The sequence below is a fragment of the Pelodiscus sinensis genome, chromosome 2 (genome assembly GCF_049634645.1).
Source record: "Pelodiscus sinensis isolate JC-2024 chromosome 2, ASM4963464v1, whole genome shotgun sequence".
Classification (NCBI taxonomy): domain Eukaryota; kingdom Metazoa; phylum Chordata; order Testudines; family Trionychidae; genus Pelodiscus; species Pelodiscus sinensis.
Window position 1 is genome coordinate 130596540 of NC_134712.1, and position 21023 is coordinate 130617562.

The following is a 21023-nucleotide window of genomic DNA, read 5'->3' on the forward strand; positions in this document are numbered from 1 at the left end:
CAGAAGGCTGCCTCCCCAGCAGCAGGGCTGAGTGAGGCTAGGACGCCAACCCCCTGGACCCGGGCCTTGCCCTCACTCCCCCTGCCCTTTCCCAATGGTCCCCCTTTTCCAGCCCCTCTCCCCGCAGGGACTGTCCCCCAAGAGTGCCTTACCTCCATCAAGAGGCCCCGACGGTGGACCTCCCCATGCCAAACTGGTGTCCCACCGAGCCATAGCTGTCGGGGGTGGCAAGCTTTCACACGGCATAACCGACCCTCTTCTCCAGGGGGATGGCAGGCCGCAGGTGGATATTCTGTCATTGGAGGGTGGGGGTGAACCAGGCACACACCTCCATGAAGGAGGCCTTCCTCATGTGGAAGTTTTGGAGCCACTGCTGGTCATCCCACTGCTCCAGGACAAGGCGGTCCCGCCAGTCGTAACTGGTGTTCAGCCCAGAGGTGTAGTAAAGGGAGGGCAGAGGGAGGCAGTTGCCCCCGGGTGCCACGCTAGGGGGGCACCGGGCTGGGCTGGGAGCAAAGCGCACGCTGCTCAGGGCCACGTGATGCTTTTGAACAGAGACTGGGACTTGGCTAAGTGCTCTACACACTGCGAGCTGAGGCAGCAGGGCCGGGTGGCAGCAACGGCCACTTGAAAGGTTAGATTCCCTTACCCGGCCGTTCCGTTCCTCCAGTGCCTGGCTCTGGGGGGGAGGGGAAGGATTTGATGGGGGGGAGGCACATTCAGGGGGAGGGGTGAGTGCTTTGGGATGGGGGGCACTGGAGGAGCCTGGCTCAGGGGAGGGGTGAGTGCATTGGAATGGGGGGGCTGGGCTCTGTGGGAGGCCTGAGTGCATTGGGATGGGGGGAATGCTGGTGAGGGGCTGGCTCTGGGGGGGAAAGGTGGGTGTATTGGGGTTACTTATAATTTTTTTAAATAAAAGATACTTGATAACGAAAGGAAAACTTTAAAAAAATAATCTGGTTACATTTTAACAACTAACAAATATATCGATCAGGCATGTCAAACCTGAAGCCCACTGAGGGCCACAAATGAAAACTGATAGCTTTTAGGGACACCAAAGAAAATGTGCTTCCTTTGGAAAGTTGTAATTATTTATTATTGTAGATTATGTTTTAGGTATATTTTATAATATTTTTCAGGTCTTGTTTTAATATAATTCAATAATGTGATGTGTAAAATTGTTATTTACTCATAAAACAATTTTTAATTTAAATATAAATTTAAGGTACTTTTAAATTTTGTACATGATACATAACTTGTTTTGTTGAAATAAAAACAAGTATAGACCATGGTCAATCAAATAGAACAGGCTTCTGTGAAAATTTCAGATACTTTGTAAGTTTGAGATTTTGCATAAACATATAATTATTCGTGCAATTGCAAAAAATTGACAAATATTTGATATAAAATTAATACACATGTTGTGATTTTATTTGGAAATAAACAAAAATCAAAACATAAACAAAATATCACCCTCCACTGCCCCAGAGCCAGGCACTCCCATATCCCCGTTCTAACCCAATTTTCCTCTGCTCCCCCAGAAAACCCCCCTCTAATCCAATGCTTCCTCCCTCCCCCAGACCCAGGCACTCCCAGCCTCTCCCCCCCCATATGTAATGCCTGGGTCCCAGAGCCAGTGTCACTGCTGCCACACATCTCCTCCTCAGGAGCTGGGGAGGTGTGAGCACAGCAGCCAGCTGTGAGCAGGCACTTGATGCCTGTGCAGAGCAGCCCAGCCAGCCATGATCTGCACTCGGCCACATGCGCCGAGCGGGCAGCGGGCCACACGTCATTCTTTTATAAAATGTAGTGGCAGGCCACAAAAAATTTCGATTGGGCCACATGCAACCCGCCAGAAGCCTGTTTGACATGCCTGATGTAGTTGGTATCATGAACTTTTGTGGGCACAACCCACTTCCACCCATGAAAGCTCACGATACCATCTACATAAAGAGTAGGCAATAATTTTTGCCCAGGAGCCACTTCAAAAATTTTCGAAGTAGCCCTGGGTCACCATGGAAGGGGCAGGGACTAAACAGGAAGGGATGGGGCTACCCAGACGATGATTGCTCTGGGGTGGGGGAACCCCTTTGTCTCCTTCTTCCCACTAGGCACCCATGTCTCTGGTAGGGCAGGAAGAGGCTTTGTGCGCTCCCCCATCCCAAGGCCAATCAAGGCTTGAGGGCAGGGGAGCACGGGAAGCCGCCTCCTGCCTTGCGAGGAGTATGTAGTGGTTGGAAGTGCTGTGTGCTGCTCCCTGCGTGGGGGCAGAACAAAGAAAGCTTCACATGCTCTCCCATCCCAAGCCCTAATTGGCCTGGGGGTGGGGGAGCAGCAGAGCCTCCGCAGACCGGATCCGTCAGGCCAATTAGGGCTTGGGGCGGGAGAGTAGCAGGGCCTCCCCAGACGGTCTCCATGGCTCAGATCCACTTTTGCCTACCTCTGATCTACATGTTTTGTTAGTCTTTAAAAGTACTACTAGACTGTTTGGGTTTTTTAAGTTTTTCCTGTTACAGACTAACTCAGCTACCCCTCTGAAGCTTATAAAAAAGGTTCTATATTAAACCATTCCTTTTTGCCTCCCTGTTTCCTTTTTCCCCTTGTGAGTTGGGCAGGCAGGAGTTTTGGTAAAAAAATGTATCAGACGTGCACACAGTGCCTGCTCTGCCTCAGCTGGTGCTGGATAATCAGAGCCTCAATTCTAAAGGGGTTGGCATTACTGAAGTGATAGATCACCCCACTTTTTGTTGCCAGTTTTCCATCTCCCAGTCGTAGCAGAGACTTGGGATTAACGTGGATTTCTCAACTAAAAGTCTTACACATGTTTGGATGTTGTGATTGTGAACGCCTGGAGAAGTAGTCTGCTCAAGGCAAAGTTGGCCTTGAATCTTTATATGGCTTCAGTTGAATGGCTTGTGTGAAATTTCAGCTACTTACTGCTTCAAGTGCCTTCAAGAAAGTGAGGGTGATTCCTGTTTTGTGTGTTAGTTTTATTGAAAAGTTTTTTGGAGCGTTATTTTAACAGGTAAGTTAATCTCTAACATTCATAACTCTCGTGTAGTTTTTCGCTGCGCGATAATGTGAAAAACAGTTAGATTAACTAGGTAAGTAAATGGGCAGTTAGGAAGCATTACAGATTGCTTACAATAAATGTATTCGGTATCTTGTTAGTCTTTAAAGTGCTACATACATTTTTTTATTTTTGTTTTACCAAGGTCAGACTAACACGGCTACCTCTCTATTACAATAAATTTGATATGCTCAAAATCTTTTTTACTTTTTATTCATTAAAGCAATGTGTTACTCATTTGCTATAAAAGTGGTTTTAAATGCTTGAATGAAATATAGTGATGACATTCATATTTAGGTTGTATAGCATTAATTTCTCTCATGTTTTATAAAACTTACATATTTAAGAATTTGACATTTTTTATGTAAAAGACATGAACCTAATGGGATATAAACAAATTAAAGAGAAAAAATATTTAACAGAATGTAAACCACAAAACATTATAATTTATATGTCTGTCGTTAGTAAAATAAGTAATTCATTAAACAATAAATATCCTAAGAGGTGGATTATTTACAGTGGTGTAGTGAGGTGGGGGGGAAGTGAAGTGGCCCTTGGGTGCCACACTAGTAAGGTGCCAGTATAGCCCCCTACACTCCCCCTGTCATCCCTCTGCTCGCCTGCTCCTCCTCTGCCTGCCACCACCGGCTGGAGCTACCTCCTACTTGCCTCTCTGCCCCCAGCCCAACCTCCTCTACCTCTGTCAGAGGGTTACTGCATGCAGGACCCAGCCCCAAACTGGAGGGGGTTAGGGAAGACACGGTAGAAGCTCCCCACACTCCTCCCAGGTTCGGGCTCAGCTAGCCTTAAGCAGCAGCATCCGGAAGTAACTGCTGCCCTAATGCCCTGCCGGAAGTGGTTCCGGGTGGCCTTTTGCAACAGATCGCTTTTTCGATCCGGTTTTGAGGTCTAGACGCTCTTTTTCGAAAGAAGCTTTTTTGAAAGAGTTCTTTCAAAAAAAGCTTCATTCTTCTTTGAGTGGCCCCATGGATGCTCCACTCTAGGTGTCGGGTCCATCCCGGTGCCGCTGGTCGGAAGATTTCAGAGCCATCTTCGGCCAGTCTGTGCATGGCCCCTGCAGCCTGTGGCTTTCGTGCCTTTGATCACGAGTTCCTCTCAACCATCCTTGGTTGCTGGCGGAGCTTTGCAATCTCCTCAGACGCAGAGCAATCCTGTCAGAAAGAAGTGTAAAATAGTTAATCTTTGTTCAGTGGTTAGTTTTCCTGTTAATTAGTTATGAAAGAAAAAGAAAAAAAAAGAAAGATGTCGTTCTAGTCAATTTCTGCGAGTGCAGCAGTTCGCCTAGTCAATTTCATCATGCCTAGGACACCAGGATTCAAACTGTATTCCCAGTGCAAAGAGGCTATGCCAGCCTCAGACGGTCATGCAGTCTGTGTCTGTTGTTTGGGGGAGTCCCATGTGCCCCAAAAATGCGCTCATTGCTTGAAATTAACCCCTTGGGCACACAGGGATCTCCGGCTCAAGCTTCTTCTCTGTGACAAGGCTCTTCAGCCTGTACAAACTTCACAGGAGCAACTAACTGCTCCAAAGAGAAGAGTGCTATCATCAGGAGTGCCTAAAACAAAAAAGAAAAGGGCTTCTCCTGCCCGCTCCCTCCCCGCCATCCCCCTGCTGCGGGTGAGTCAGGACAAGTTGGATGCAGCAGCAGTAGGCACTTAACTGACATCTAAATCACTTTCCCGGTCTGTGGCAGAATCATCCAAGCTGCGCACGGCTTCGGCTCCTGCAGCAGCTTCGCCTACTTATAGGGAGCATATGCCAGAACCCCTTCGAGGGATAAGCTGGCCACGCCACTAATGCCACCAATGATGCCACCTGACAAGGAACCGTCCCTGCAGCAGCGGGACGAGTCAGGAGCGGCACCAGAGTCTGCACCGCTGAGGGCACCTCCGACCCCTCCACAGGAGCGAGCACCGGCCGCTCCAGAGAAGAGATGGCGGCACTGGGAGACCACAGCTCACCGCGCCGCAGAGAAGGTGCCTTCTTTCAAACTCCCTCTTAAACTCCCCTGTCTGCAGCCCCCTGTCCACCTCGCTCTCCTGGTTGCTCTGCCTCTGGCTTTTAAAGCTTGCTCGCCTAGGTCAGGCTTGCCCCCTTGTGAGTCACACAGGGGAAGGCTGACCAGAGACAATCAAGGGAACAAAGGTCAGGCACTCAGTCCCAACTGCCACAGCAACTGAAACTGAAGTCACCTGAAATCAGAATCAAAATTAAAATTCAAACAGTCGAGCAAACTCACACCAACAGCTAGTACGCTCACTCTCACCTGGTATCCTGTTCAGCAGCGGGATCTCTTGGGGTATGTCTACACTACCCCGCTAGTTCGGACTAGCGGGGTAATGTAGGCATACCGCCCTTGCAAATGAAGCCCGGGATTTGAATTTCTCAGGCTTCATTTGCATAAGCGGGGAGCCGCCATTTTTAAATCCCCGCTTGTTCGAACCCCGTGCAGCGCGGCTACACGGGGCTCGAACTAGGTAGTTCGGACTAGGCTTCCTATTCCGTAGGTGTACCAGTAGTTTGGAATAGGAAGCCTGGTCCGAACTACCTAGTTCGAGCCCCGTGTAGCCGCGCTGCACAGGGTTTGAACCAGTGGGGTTTTAAAAATGGCAGCTCCCCGCTTATGCAAATGAAGCCCGGGAAATTCAAATCCCGGGCTTCATTAGCAAGTGCGGTATGCCTACATTACCCTCCTAGTTCGAACTAGGAGGGTAGTGTAGACATACCCTTGCTCTCCCTCTTAAACTCCCCTGCAGACAGCGGAGTTTAAGAGGGAGAGCAAGAGATTCCGCTGCTGAACAGGATACCAGGTGAGAGTGAGAGTACTAACCTTCATTATACCCACAATCAATGCTGCCATTTTCATAGATTCAGTGACTATGGAACTCACCTGGACAACTACACTGCACAAGGCATTTGAACTTCTTAGGAGACCAGGATGCATAGAGCTGCAAACAGTCCTTCTAGTATGCAATGCATTCATCCCTCTTCTTTGGACCTGTGTGTCCAATTTAAACAATGTGAAAACTTTATTTTATACAAAAAAATAAAATCAAAATCCCTTCCTCTCTGCATAGAAGCAGTCAGCCTATGGGACTGGTGCATCAAGAACCACATAGCACTTTCAACTATATACCTACTAGGTGCACAGAGTTCTGTAACAGACCATCTCAGCAGGTACTTCACAGTCCATGAAGGGAAGGTACTCAATTCCATCCTGAACAAGATCTTCATACTGTGGGGACTACCAGCCTGGACCTGTTTGCTTTCCAAATGGATGAGCAGTTCACTCTATATTGTTCCAGGGCAGTTCCGAGTCTTGGATCCACAGGTGTGGCCCTTCTGTTATTCTGGCCGTCCCTTTTCTACCACAAGTCTTTCAAAATATTTTCTACAATAAAACCCAAGTTATTCTTGTACCATCCAACTGGCCCAGACAGTTCTGTTTTCCAGACCTTCTGTGAATATCAGTCTGTCCTCCCATCTGCGTTCTGCTCTTCCCAGATGATTTTTTTTAAACCCAGAGGAATGGCAAGACCAGACACCCCAACCCAGGCCTCCCATCACTATATTGCTTGGCATTTGGATGGAGATCAAATCTAGAATACTTATGGTTGAAGGCTTGTTTAGTCTGTTCTCAAAGAAAAGATGCCACCAAAATGTGTTATGGATAAATGAAGGCATTTATTTAAGCTCAGTGTAATCTGTTATATCTGAAATCTGCAGTTAACTCTGCGATTTTAGATTGTCTCCCATCCCTGAAAACTTCAGGACTTTCCATAAGTTCATGTGGATCTGTGCACCAGAAATCAGTATCTTCTATCCTTCAATAGAAGGCCATTCAGTTTTTACTCATGTCCCACAATTTAAATTCATAAAAGGTCTAGTTAGATTCTTCTCACTAGTGATGAAATCTGCACCACAATGGAATCTCAACATTCTAATACCAGTACCTACCAGACCACCTTTTGAATTGTTGAGGTCAGATTTTGTGTTCCACTTTTTCATAAAGGTTTCCTTCTTAGTCACTCTGGGTACGTCTAGACTACCGCGTTTTGTCGACGGAAGTTTTGTCGACAGATACTGTCGACAAAACTTCCGTCGACAAAGAGCGTCCAGACACATTGAGTTCTGTCGACAAAGCAAGCTGCTTTGTCGACAGAACTCCGTAGTCTGGACGCAATGTTACAGGGAATAACACCTTCTGTCGACAGAGTTCTGTCGACAGAAGGTGTTATGCCTCGTAAAATGAGGTATACCAGTGTCGACAAAACTGCTGAGTTCTGTCGACGTTATGTCGACAGAACTCAGCGGCAGTGTAGACGCTGGTATAGTTTTGTCGACAAAAGTCCACTTTTGTCGACAAAACTAGGTAGTCTAGACACACCCTCTGACTTCAGCAAAAGGGTGAGTGACCTGAGAGCACTCATGGATGACTCCCTCCGACCTCCATACACCATATTTAATGAGGAGAAGATTTCTCTTCACTTTCACCCAAAATTCATTACTAGGATAATTTCAGAGTTTCACAGAAATTAACCTAGTCACTTATATGGTTACAATGAGGAGAGGAAACTTCACTCTCTGTATGTCAGATGAGGTTTGGTGTTCTACCTGCAAAGAATGAAACAGATATAGAAAATCCCCATGGTTATATTTTGCTATACCTGAATGAGTACAAGGGCAAGCAATATCTACTCAGATACGCTTTAGTGGATCTCTGGTTGCATTATTTTTTGCTCTCAATTAGCATGCATTCCTCCCCTGGATGGAGTGATGTCCATTCCACTAGAGCACAGGCAACCTCAGCAGCACCTCTTCAAGAGTTACCTATACTGGAAATCTGTAAGGCAGCTACCAGGAGCTCTAGCCAAACAGTCACAAAACATTATGCATTAGTTCAGCCTCTTTGCAGATGTAGCAGTTGGGACAACAGCATTATAGATATCTATACCAACTGCATCTTCACACTCCCCTCCTGTTTGAAAAACAGGGATCTGTTTTCAAGGAATAAAAAGGGAGTTTACTTACCTGTAACTGGAGATTATACAAGATGTCTGCCCTCTTTCCCCTCTGCTTTAAATATTTATGATTCACAGTAAGAGCAGAGACCCAGAGAGGTGTTGATCTTCATTGCCTGTTATACCTTCAGTCCAGAGCAAAAGGAAGGCAACTTGCATGGACCAATGGGCATTGCTTGTGAAATCTGCAATCCCGTGAGCATGGTATACATGTGGATGACAGAAAAGGACCACAACTTTGCAAGAACCTACAGTTATAGATAAGTGATTTCCATATTTATTCTTCTCTTGTCAGAAAATCTTAAATTAGTAGTGAACATGGAATCATTGTTAGAAAAAGAATCCCCAAATTGTATGTATTTGATCTTGTTAGGAGATGAAAAATAAACTTGAATTTTAAGAGTTCCACAGTATTAATTCTGTGTGCTTCTCAGAAAGTTGATTCTGTTGTACACATAAGTTTTCAACATTGGCTTTTTTTTTTATTTCCCTCCCCGTGTCCTCACTGATTGCCATTTTAGTATTTGAACAACTGGTAGAGAGAACTTACAATCCTTCAGTCATTTGGCTTGTCTTCTTAGAGGGTATTTATAAACTATATTGTTCAGAGAGTCTTGTAATATCACTTGCAGCACAGGGAGTATGTTCAGTATTAAAGAAAAATTACACTATTTAAGTGCCTTTTCTTGATCATAATGAAAGTGCCAATTTAATGAGGAATTTTCACAGAATCTAACTTATTCCACAAATGAAAACACTGCTGTGTTAGGGAAGTGTTTAATCCATGCTGAGTAGATTAGTGTCCAGCCTAAAATCTTGTCTTGTTATTAGACATGTTTGCTTGGAGCATGTATCTCTTATTTTCAGGGATCATTCACTACCAGTCACAATATCAGTCCTTCGACATGAAGCTGGTGAGCAGCAATATAGTTACAAAAATATACATGTGGTCCTGTACAGAGATGGTGTAATAAAGCCGTTTTTCTAAGCATTGATACCTTACTCATAAACTCAGTGACTGATCATAGTTCAGATGCCTTGCTATGTTTTTTGGGGGTTAGCACATGGGCATAGAACCTCCAGGCATCTTAATGCTGCTCTGGCATCATCCCGCTTTTCCATGCTGTTACATTTTGTTTCATAAAGCTAGTAATTTTAAACACTTTCTCTGTACCTATTTTGCCTTAAGAAATAGGCTTTGTAAATTCTGTATTGTCATAACATTCAGCAATAGGCAGCATACAGTATATATAGTTTCAATTAAGGCTATTTTCCTGATATCTGTGACTTGGGAAAATATTTTCAGCACTTACAACAAACCAAAATTTCATGATTATAAGCTAATTACTATTAATTGTTTCTAACTTCAGTTTGTAAACCACATTGTAAATTTCATAAGGGAGAAATTTTAGGGTCAAGAGAAAAAAGAAAACTGGTTTTGGTTAATTTGAGAATTCCAGGAATGTGTTTTTCACATTCCTGTTACAGTGAAAAAAATGAGACACCTGGAAACAATTATTAAAATATTTTTGTTGCTCCCAAATGAAGATGATTTTAAAGCTTACTGCCCGTGGAATAGGGTGAGAGAGAGGAAGTAATGAGAGAATGAACATGAAAAGTGGTAGGTTTTGACCTTTATATTTGTATCCTAGTTCACTAAATACAAGCATTAGATTACAAAATGTTATATGGAAATTATTTACAGAAGGCACAAGAACCAACAGTGACAGCTTTTTTTCCTCTGAATGTCATGTGCAAACATCCAGGTTATGACGACACTCGAGGGTGTGCTTTCCAGCACAGCATCTGATTAGTCACTTAACTTAGCAAGGAATGTCCTGGCACATACCTTATCAAAGCATGTGAATATATCTGCAGAATAACATGTTTATTTCTTACTACGCATTTTGAGACACAGTCTAGTGAAACAACTTGGTATTCATATACTGTTCATAAACAAAGTGCTATGATACTTTGAATTGGTCTTCCGTATGACAAGATATCAAATGTGCTTATCTGTTGAAATATATTTTACTCTTCTTAAACTGTTTCTCTAGTGTTTTAGTCAGAAATGTGTCATGAAAATAATTGAAACTAATGCATTCAAGCTTTTTTTATGCTTTTGGTTTATTTATTATTTCTTGAAACCAGGTGACCAAAAGTATCCTTGAGATCAGTCTATTGCAAAGTTTCACTGTAATTAATATGTAACATAGGGGAGAAAATTAAAGTATAAAATTCCTTTTCAGTCCATCCAGATGCAACATTCATTCTTTTAAGCTTTATTATGTGACATCACTCCTGATTGGGAGATTGAGAGTTAAGTTTTGTCTAATAACAATGAAATCCTTTAAAAACCTTAAACTTCCTTTCACTGCATAGTTTTTCTAGTAGCACATGTGAAATACTTCACTGAATTCAGCTGTTAGCACTTTAGTCCTTGTTTTCTGTATAGTCAGAATGATACTCTGGCCATGTTCTACACTAAGTCCCTCTCCAATCTACCCTACCAAACTTTAGTATGCAAATAACGTAACTGAAGTTGATACATTTACTGTGGTGTCTTCCACATATCAAGATTGGCAGGGGCCTGCTCTCCTGTGTATTCCAGGCACTCTTCTCATCCTTGTTGAGTACTAGAGTCAACAGTGGAGTGTTCAGAGATCGATTTATTGCAGTTAAGCAGACATGATAAATTGACTGCTTATGGATCAATCACTTCAGTGTCCTTCCACTGCATAATGGAGATAAGGCTTTAGCGAAGTTATTTCTGAATATTCATTAAATCATTTATTTCTGTATCTTCCAAATAGGTGAATTAGGGTAAAATACATGTTAATTTCCTTATTCTTTAAGACACACAAGTAAAGCATTTTCAACAATCTGCAATAAATTTTTAACTTTCAGGGGCTTTCAGAGGTCAAATTCATGATTCTGCAGTAAAGCAAGACTAAGTAAAACTAAATCATCCCCGAAAGTTGTTTCTCCAGCCTGTTATTAGAAACTTCTAATGGTGGGGATTCTATAACCTCCCTTGCAAGCCTATGCTAGAGCTTTCCCTCTGTTGTTGGGAAAATCTTTTTAACTTTACCTAACCTGAATCTCTATTAGCCCATTATTTCTTGTTTTGTATTCAGTGGACATGGAGAATAAATAATTGCAGTCCTGTGTGTAACAGTTCTTAAGAAATTTGAAGTCTGAAACCTTTATCGGTGCCAAGCAGAAGGAGACTCTTTTCTCCTTTTCTTACATACAGCACTCCTCTTAATACATTGCAAAATATTAGCCTTTTTTTGCAAATGCCCCAACATTTTGCAAGTGTTGACTCTAGTACTTCCACCTACCCAGTTTTCCTCCCTATGTGCTTGTGCATTTATTTTTTTCTAAGCGAAGTACTTTTTGTCTTTATTGAATTTCATTATATTTATTTTGATAGTTTCCGTAATTTGTCATGGTTGTCTTGAATTCTAATCCTCTTTTCCAATGTGCTTCAGACCCATCCCACCTTGATGTCATCTGAAGATTTGCAACATATCTAGTGTTCAGGTCATTAATAAAAATATTGACTAGGGCCAGCCCCAAGACTGACCTCTGTAGAATCACAATAGATGTGTCCTTTAAGCTTGACAGTGACTGAGCTACTTTTTGAGTATGTTCTTTCAATGAGTTGTGCACCACATTTTAGTAATTTCATCTAGACCACGTTTCTCTAGTTTGCTTATAAGAATGTAATGTTGGGACTGCATTAAAGTCAAAATATATTGTCTGTTTCATTCCCCCATCCAGTAGTCCAGTAACCATTGTCAAAAACAGAAATTAGGTTGGTTTAGCATGATTATTTGTTGACAAATCCATATTTCCTATTTCTTACAATCCTGTTGTCTTCTATGTGCTTACAAATTATTAAACAATTTGTTCCAGTATCTTTCCAAATATCAAAGTAATTGTCCAGTAATTCTCTGGGTCCTCTTTATTCCATTTAAAAAATAGGTACTATGTTTTTCCTTCTCCAGTCTACAGTTTATGTGGGCTACCTGTTGAGAACCACAGTGGCTGTCAAAATCACCTACAGTCTCCTGTGAACAGTGCTTTCCTTCCTTCTGCCCAGAGACCCCTCCACAGAGCAGGGCAAGGAGGGGAGCTCTGGGCACTGAAACACTGTAGCATGGGCCCAGCTGGACTCTGGGACTCCAGTGCTGGATGAGGAGCAGAGTACTGGGCACGGAGCAAGCCTAGCCAAGACCCTAGGCATTAAGTCCCACATAAAACTTGGCAATCCATTAACCCCTGGTTCCCAGGGGCTCCCCTCGCTACCCTGAGCCCCTTCCTCCTCCACAAACCTGTCCAAAGACCCACTTTCCTGCCCCCTGCGGGCAGGCAGTCTGATGTTGTCTCCCCCTCAGCCATCCATGTCAGAACAGAGTGGTAACTTTTTTTTAAACACGCAGCTGTGTGTTGATTGTGGGCTATGGTTTGAGAACCACTGCTGTACAAGAATGGAAGATAGGGTTTCTTGCTTCCACCATAGTGTTTGAAATGCCATTAGCAGGCCACTTTTATATGGTTAATGACATTATTAGTCTTTATGTTTTTAGCAGTTGCAAATGTTTTTAGTATAAGAAGTTGCAAGCTAACTTTGCTAATGGAATGCCTCTTCTGGGATTTCAGGAAATGCGCAGGCTGCTCCTCCCTCCCCCAAACAGCCGATGTGTTTCCTGAAACGCCAGGTCTGTGGCGCGCTGGCAACTTCTTTCCCCCAATTTTAGTAAGACCCATTATAGCATCTGGCATAGAGCACTGAGCAACAATATAGTGTTTCGCAAAGGTGTGCTCTGATGCCTATGTGGCAGTTCTGCATATATCTGTTAGAGAGAGACACTGTTCAGGATTGCTAGCAATGTATACATGGTACAGGTATAATGGATTTGAATGCCTGGTGGAGGTTTCTTGTTGTGCAATTGATAAAGTTGGATAAAAGTAGAGATCTATTTAGAGCAGTGGTCACCAATCAGTCGATCCGGGGGACTCTCCTACTCAATTGCAACCTCTCAATGTAGTAGGGCTATCACTAAGGCAGGGTTCTACGTCCCTGCCTATCTCAGCTGCACACCGCTCCCAGAAGTGGCCAGCATAGCCACTTGGGGGGGGGGGAAGGGGCAGTGGCAATGGGATTGGCATGTTGCTTCTGCCTGCAAGTACCATGCCCACAGCTCCCATTTTCTGGGAACAGAAAGATGATTTGTAGAAGTGCTGAGCATTCACAGTTGCCACTTGAATCAATGGGAGTTGTGCTTTGAAACATATAAAGTGCTAAATAATACTAAGTAACCTGGCAAACCAAACAGGTTGAAGTCATCTCAAATTGGGCATTCCAAATTAGTGGGCACTTTTGAACATTTCTCAGTGGCTCAACTCCATGTCTGTAAAATGAGGATAATAACTGAGAGGGATGTTGAAAAGATACAATTTTTGTGAAGCATTCAGTTAATATAGAGATGAACAACAAAGAAAAGCTCATGGTGAAATTAATAATTTCATAATTTAATAATAAATTAAGCAGGGTTTGAATAGTGTGCAATAAACAAGGTCACATATTAAACAATGAGGATAAAAATACTGAATCATTAAGTGCATACCATCCATCCTGAGCACTGACTCAGGCCAGGGTCATATGGAAAAATAGTGTATAATCATGTGTACATGCATTATGAAACAATCTTTAATTACAAGGGAGGAATAAAAGATGTGAAGCAACCTTGATTCTGGCATTTCCTAATTTTGGAGTGATTGGCTTTACGGTCTTTAATGTTAGTTTAATAGGGTGGATGGACAGGTAGCTATACACTCGTTCTATATAAGAAAAACACTTATTTTATAATTGATAAGCCCACAAACTCAAAGTTAAACTGGGTTCTTTCTGTGTTGCGTATCATTATTACTTAATAAAGATTATGTTATGTAATTAACAATTTTGTTGAAGAGTTGAAAGCCAGAATGGAATACTCTCTTATTTAGGCTAACAGGAGCAAAAAGCAATATACTTTTTGATCATTGAAGTAAGCAGGTGTGACTGAATATTCATAGCCAACAGATCTACTTTGCAAGCATCATTTCTGCTAGTGTGTGTGTACACTTAAAGTGGCTTATTGACATGCCATCATCACCTATGTCTGCTGGACCCTCAACATCTGTAAAGAGGGAGGGAAGGAGTATTGGTTGGAAGGAAAAGTTGGCTAGCTGAGAACTGAGAGAGCGGGACAATGTGAAAGACTGGCAGTGGGAAAGAAATGGAAATTGGCTGAAAAGTTGAGTACAAGGGAAAAGAGTAAGAAACTTCCCTTTCCTACAGACTTCCGACATGCATATTTTCTGAGACTTTTACATGGTCTCTAATTCAAATATTTATACAGCCTGCTTAGCTTTTGTGATTAGAAATAATTGGTCTTTGATGGAATGACCTATGAGACCTATTTAGTTTTTCATGAATTTAGATAATTCTTGGTACAAGAGTGTTCCTCTTTTTATTTAGGAAGTATATAATTCTTTTTTCCTTAGTTTTGGTTTTTTAAATTAAGAAATAGTTTTCTGGTCAATATTGTACTACATATAATAAACACACATTATAAAATTCAGAAGTGTTAATAAATAGAACATAGAGCCTGACTTTGGCTTTACCCATTATCCCTACTTTGATCAGATACTTAACATGATATGTTTTTAAAAGACTTGTTATTCCCAAAATATTTGAATAATTTCTTTCAAGTAGGGAATTTCTAAACTTATTGCTTTCCCATCTAGAAAGCAGCTTTTTGTGTAATTATATCCATAAATAGTGTTGGTCCATAAGGATATTATAGAGATCATATGCCTATGTCAAGCTGTTGTCTTATGGAAAGAAACAACCCCGTAAGGAAGCAATTTCACTGACTTGACAGACTCTCACAAGTAATATAGACTCAAGAAACTTGTGTTTATTTCACAAGAAGGAAATGACCTAACTGGAAATACAGATGGCCCAATTCATTTTCCCTACTGAACTGCTAGTGTTTCATGGCATTTCTAGATGCAGGAGGGGGGAAGATAATAGTATATAATGTCTACCAACTGTGCAGCAGAAGCAGCCTCTAAACAAAGTTTTTAGATGTTATGACAGTTAGTGATTTTTTTCTAACCAACTATACAGTATTTTCTAAATGATTTTTAGACTGCGGAGAAGTTCTTGGTAAACTTCCATGTACTGTAGCTCTCTATCATTTTGGTTTGCACTTAGTTATAGCCAAGAAAAGTAGAGAGGAAGCAGAGAACCTTCAGTGGTGTTTGACAAATAAAGGTTACTTGCTGGTTAGTGATTCCTTTTCACATGACCATAAAAAAATATTTGGTTTTGGGCTGTGCTTGAAACCCAACACCTTGTCACTCTATTTGTAGTAAGATGTAACCTATTTATTTATAGAATTAACAAATCAAAATAGAACATTCTGAACTTCATTCAAGACAAGCAATTGCTTCAGATGTGTGTAAACACATACTCTGAACAAGAAGCACTTTATTCGGAAGCACACAAAGTACAGTCCTGGGCTGTTTTTTTTGTTTTTTTTTAAAGAACACAAAGAATTGAAAGTCTTTGGATTAACTAGTTTGGTGTCATTTAAAAAAAAAATCTGAAATGTCAGGAGGTGAGGACTTCGGACAAGTTAAAAGGTACTGTAATTATCTGTATATCTTTTTTCATATATAATTATATATTTTGAAGTAGCATAGAAGTAAAAACCTAGAACTCCTAAATTCTGATCCCAGCTCTTACTCAAACCTGCTCTGCAATTATTGCAAGTCACTTCATCTTCCTTTGTGGTTTTTTAAATGGGCCTATGGATACTTAATTCCCAGCAGCGTTGGAAATTTAGTAAATGGTTTTAGATATATTTTATGTTGGAGAATGCTATATTAAGTATTAGTGTATTTTAATTTTTTTAAGTGAATGACATAAAATAATTTGATTTGTAATAAGTTACTTCTCCTAGCTATAATCCTGGCAATAACATAAACCTCAAAATGTCAGAGACACAAATAACCTTTATGGAGTCTGTTCCTGACAGTTCCAGAATTCCTACTGCTACAATAGGGCACTGTGTTCCTGTGAGGTATGCTTGTGAAATACTTTCTTTCTATGATTTGGTGTTTGTTTAAATTAGATTGTAAAATTGTACGAGAGGGATTGAGAAACATACTGATCTAAAATGTAGTTTTAGAAGTAACTAATTTATTACATTTTCATCAGTGAGAAAAAGGGTAGTGACATTTCTGCAGAGGCCAAGTGTTCTGCAGAGAACTAGGACGTTGAAGATATTTTCCACTGGTCATATTCAGTCCATTCAAAATTTAAACACTAAAGATGGAATTTTCAAAAGCAGTCAGGCTGCGTCTAGACTGGCATGATTTTGCGCAAAAGCAGCTGCTTTTGTGCAAAATCATGCCGCCTGTTTACACTGGCCATGAGTATTTGCACAAGAACACTGACTTTGTAATGTACAAAATCAGTGGTTCTTGCGCAAATACTCTGACGCTCCCGCTCAGGGATAAGCCCTCTTGCGCAAGTATTCTTGCGCAAGAGGGCCAGTATAGACAGCAACGTTAATTTCTTGTGCAAGAGAGTGTCTACGCTGGCACGGATGCTTTTGCGCAATAGCAAATCTTTTGCACAAAGGCACATGCCAGTATAGACACTCTCTTGCACAAATACTTTTAACGGAAAACTTTTCCGTTAAAAGTATTTGTGCAAAGTCATGCAAGTCTAGACGCAGCCTCCGTGTTTACCATTTACTTCTGGAAGAAAAGTGTTAGGCCAAAGCTGAGCATTTTTAAAATCACGTCCCAGATTCGTCAACATTATATGGCCTGCCTTGTTTTAATTGTATTTATATGTTCTGCCCCACTCATGACACTCTCTTATCTAGTTAAACTGTCATAGATAATGTTAAATAAAATTAGACTACAAGCAACTAACTTTTACTCCACAAAAGGACTGCATAGAGCTGCTTCCACAAGCCAGTAGCCATGACAACTTTCTAATCGATGCCTACACTTCATTACCTAGTATTTTATCCTCTGTTAGCAGTTTCAATAAGATCTTTCTAAAAAGTCATTAAAGTATTAACTCCTAAAAGATTCACCAGTGTTACTTGGGTCCTTCAGAGCAGGAGTCTTCGGGGGTGGAGGAATCAGGGCATGGGCTTGGAGTTTTAGGGGTTCAGAGCAGGGAGATGGGGACTGTGTGGAGGGTGCAGGAGTCAGAGTTGGGGATGAAGAGGGGCTCAGGATGTGGGGTGTGCAGGAATCAGGGAAGAAGATTAAAAGGGTCTCAGGACAGGGAGCTGGGGAGTGTGTGTGGGGAGGTTGCCGAGTCAGGGTTGGGGGGTGAGGAGATACTGAGAGAAGGGTGAATGCAGGAGTCTGGGCAGGCGGTTGAGATGTGTGGGGACTAGGGGAGGAGCAGGGACTCAGTGCAGGTGGTAAGGATAGCCAGTGGTTGATATGTGGGGATGGTTTAGGTCAGTTAGGGCCCAGCTTCCAACTGCTCCCCTGGACTGCCCCAGGGCATTGTGATGCCTAGCCGCTGGCTACTCTCTGGGGCTGGCTTGGTTTGGTAGGTGTTGTGCTGTCCAGCCTGGCCAGTGGCTGCTGCCCTTGCCCAGGCTAGTGCAGCAGGGGCTCTGTGAGGCTCTGAGTGGCAGGGATATGCTTGCTTGCTTGCTTCTGCCTTGTGGTCATTATGGAGTATAACTGTCTTTGCTATCACAGCCCTTCCTTTTCATTTGATGAGGAACAACTGCATTCTATGTGTTGTCCTGGAACAACCAAACCCTTAACCCTGGCTTTAAGTTATGACACGAGAAAGCTGCACACCAAATTTGGTGGTCCTTGCTCTTACCATTTAGGAGAGGTTCTTGAACAGACTCAGACAGATGGACAGACTGACAGAGAGATGCACAAATGCTCTCAAATGTATAGTAGATCAAAGAGAGTTCTAGCGGATGATTCGTAGCAAGAACTAATAAAAGATGGTAAAATAAGTTGTAATTCCACTTGTGGACAGAGGTCAGAGGATCCAAAGTAAAATTCCAACACGGAAAATGCATTCCCCCCCCACCCCATTACTCTTCTGCATGTAACCCAGAATTTGTGGTTTGATATGGTATAAATGAAAACTGAGAGGTGCTACTGATCGGGAATTCTTTGTATATTAGCAGCAAATAGGAAGGAATGTAAGCCAAAAGAGGGAAATAAAAGGTTTAAGATAATATATAGATAAACTAGATATATTTGATTGGACAGCGCCTCGTGAAAATTATCTTTGAGTACTTTGTTTCTGCTAGTTTCTACGTCAGAATCATTTTAGCAATTGTCTTTGAAAACTGATAGAGTACAGGGGCCCAGAAACCTGCAGAAGAAGAAACATAATATCTATCTTCAGAAGGGGAAGTAAAGAGAATCAGGGGACTTATAGTCCAGTTAGCTAACCTCCAGTTCTTGGAAAGACATTGGAACAAATTATTAAGCAATCAACTAGGGAATAACCGTCATGAGTTTGTCTAGAACAAATAAATCCAAACCAGTCTAAATTTCTTCTTTGACAAGATTACACACTTACTGGCTAGGGAGAAAGCAGGTATTAATTTCAATAAGACTTTTGATGCGATTGTGTATATGTTTAAACAGTTAACCGATGGGCCTGGGCTCATTGGTTAACCTTCACAGTTACACACAAGACCTTCCCCCTACACACTGCTGCCTCTATATCAGAGGTGGCAGCGCAGTAGAGAGCAGGCAGGAGCCAGTGCTCATGGGGAGACAGCTTTGAAGCAGGTTCCCTGCAAGCACTGGCTCCTGGGGAGCTGCCTGCTGCCCTCTGCACCGCTACCTCTGATATAGGGCAGGTGCCTATGCAGAGGCTGGTATGCGTGGGGAGTTGGGAAATTTCAGAGGTTACACATTTACCAACCCCCCCCCCCCCCCACATCCCTAAATCCCATACAAAGAGCTCAAAAAGCCAAGCAATAACTAACATTCTGAGTTATTAAAGATATTTTAGGAATTAAATAACTTTGTTTGGCAATTGAAGACCTGAGTGTTCTCTGTTGAGGAGCAAATTCACAAAAGCAGGATAGATGCCCCACTCACCTTTCAGAATCATGATATTGGTGAGCAGTCTTGGACTAATGGTCTCCCAGGTGAAAAGTGTGGAAAACTGTTCAAGGAAGCAAAACTTCTATACATTTTGTAAATACAGATTTGTTTTAGTGTAATGTATCACAAATTTATGCTCCAGTTGAAAAATTCAACTTTAAGGCCATAGATTCTGTTTGGCAAAATGCAAAAATTCAACATATTAGAGCAAGTTGCATATTGTGGATGTATAAAAAACAAGTTTCTAATTATTTCAAAATGTTTATATTGTGATTTGGCAGAATTAGGACTTCAAATGTAAAACATTTGGCCAATGTCACATTATACGTTATTTTTTAAATTACCTCAAAACCAGGAGCCTTGTATTGTTGGCCATCCTCCTCTTTGGCAGTCCAGAGCGAGAAGATTGACTATGTAAGAGATACTGGCAGCATTTGGAACTGTTGGCCTAAAGCAACCTTTTATGCAAGGGCTGGCTCATCAAAATTTACTCCAAAAAGTAGGACTGTGTTGTTAGACAAATGGGATGGTAATGGAAACGCTCAAAACATTTTAACTCGAATGTATGTACAGGAAACCCCCACCTTACGATGGCCCGAGTTAAGACCCTTTCTCTTCCTCCTCCCCCCCCCCCCCCCCGCAGTTACGACCATTTTTGTAAATGTGGAAGGGGCCGAAAACCCCCAACTTACATTCTTGACCCACATTTATGATGGCGCCCAGCGTCCCTTTGTTTTGTTTTGCTCGAGCAAAAAATACCGAGTGTCCGGTATTTTTTGGGAGACCATCTTGCAACCCTACTCATGCAGGGTCCAGCAGCCCCTGTCTGCAGCAGCCTGGGCTGCCAGCAGTGAGCCTCAGCCTGTCATGGGCAGAAGCTGCTTTGCGGTAGCCTCCTCCACCCTGCTGCTGCGCAGTGGGGAGCAAGCAGCACTGCAGGGAAAAGCCAGTTCCCTCCAGCCCCAGCTCCTGTTTCCCCCACCCCTTGTTGCCTCTGATACCGAGGCAATAAAGGGGTAGAGGAGAGTAGTTGAGATTCAATTTGACTACTTGCTTACGTTCCTAGTTAGCAGATGCCACTCTCTAGCTGCCCAGCTTTGAAGACAGTAGTGCAGAAGTAAGAATGGCATGGTGTGGTACTGCCACCATTATTTCTGTGCTAATGCTGGTGGGGTGTTACCTTAAGACCTAGCCTCCTAACCAACAGCTGCTGTTCTCCAGCCACACAGCTCTGAAGGCAATGGAGAAGAAAGGGTAGTAAAACTACAGCCTTCCTAAAATAACCTTGTGATCCCTGTTGCAATTCCCTTTTGTGTCAGGACTCCCAACTTGTGAATTACTGGAGTCCCTTGTAAAATCAGCATAAAATAGCACACAAAAATCCAAAACAAATACTTTGGAAACTTGCTTTCATTTTAGATTCTGTAACTATTGCTTATAACCCTTGAGAAAAGTTCTTAGGCCTCTAAGTTATTTAGTTGTAATATTTGTTAAACTTTGTAAAGTTCCTATCTGATAAATTCTAAGTAACATTTAGAAAATCAGTTCTGCGAGCTCTGATTTATGATTTTTTGTAAAGACTGCAATTATATTAGTTCTGATTTATATTTCTGTAGGAATGTAACTTTTAACTCTACCAACTTGAATAATAGGTCCTAACTGGCATCATCTAGTCTACAAAACCTGCAGAGGCTCGAAGCAGATGTGATTATGGTTCTTGGAAAATC

At 42.2% G+C, this 21023-nt stretch overlaps 1 protein-coding gene across 4 annotated transcripts in view; it reads left to right on the forward strand.

Annotated features, from left to right (window-relative positions):
• RETREG1 (reticulophagy regulator 1) overlaps nt 1–21023 on the forward strand; it is a 139046-nt gene that overhangs the window by 69099 nt on the left and 48924 nt on the right. Inside the window, exon 1 of one of the 4 annotated variants that reach the window (XM_006135807.4) lies at nt 15495–15813. The exons of the other annotated variants lie outside the window; for them this stretch is intronic. Within the exon in view, the coding sequence (XP_006135869.2) occupies nt 15779–15813 (35 nt within the window). The 5' untranslated portion in view covers nt 15495–15778. Of the gene's footprint in view, nt 1–15494; nt 15814–21023 lie in introns of those variants that run through there. 4 annotated transcript variants of the gene reach the window in all.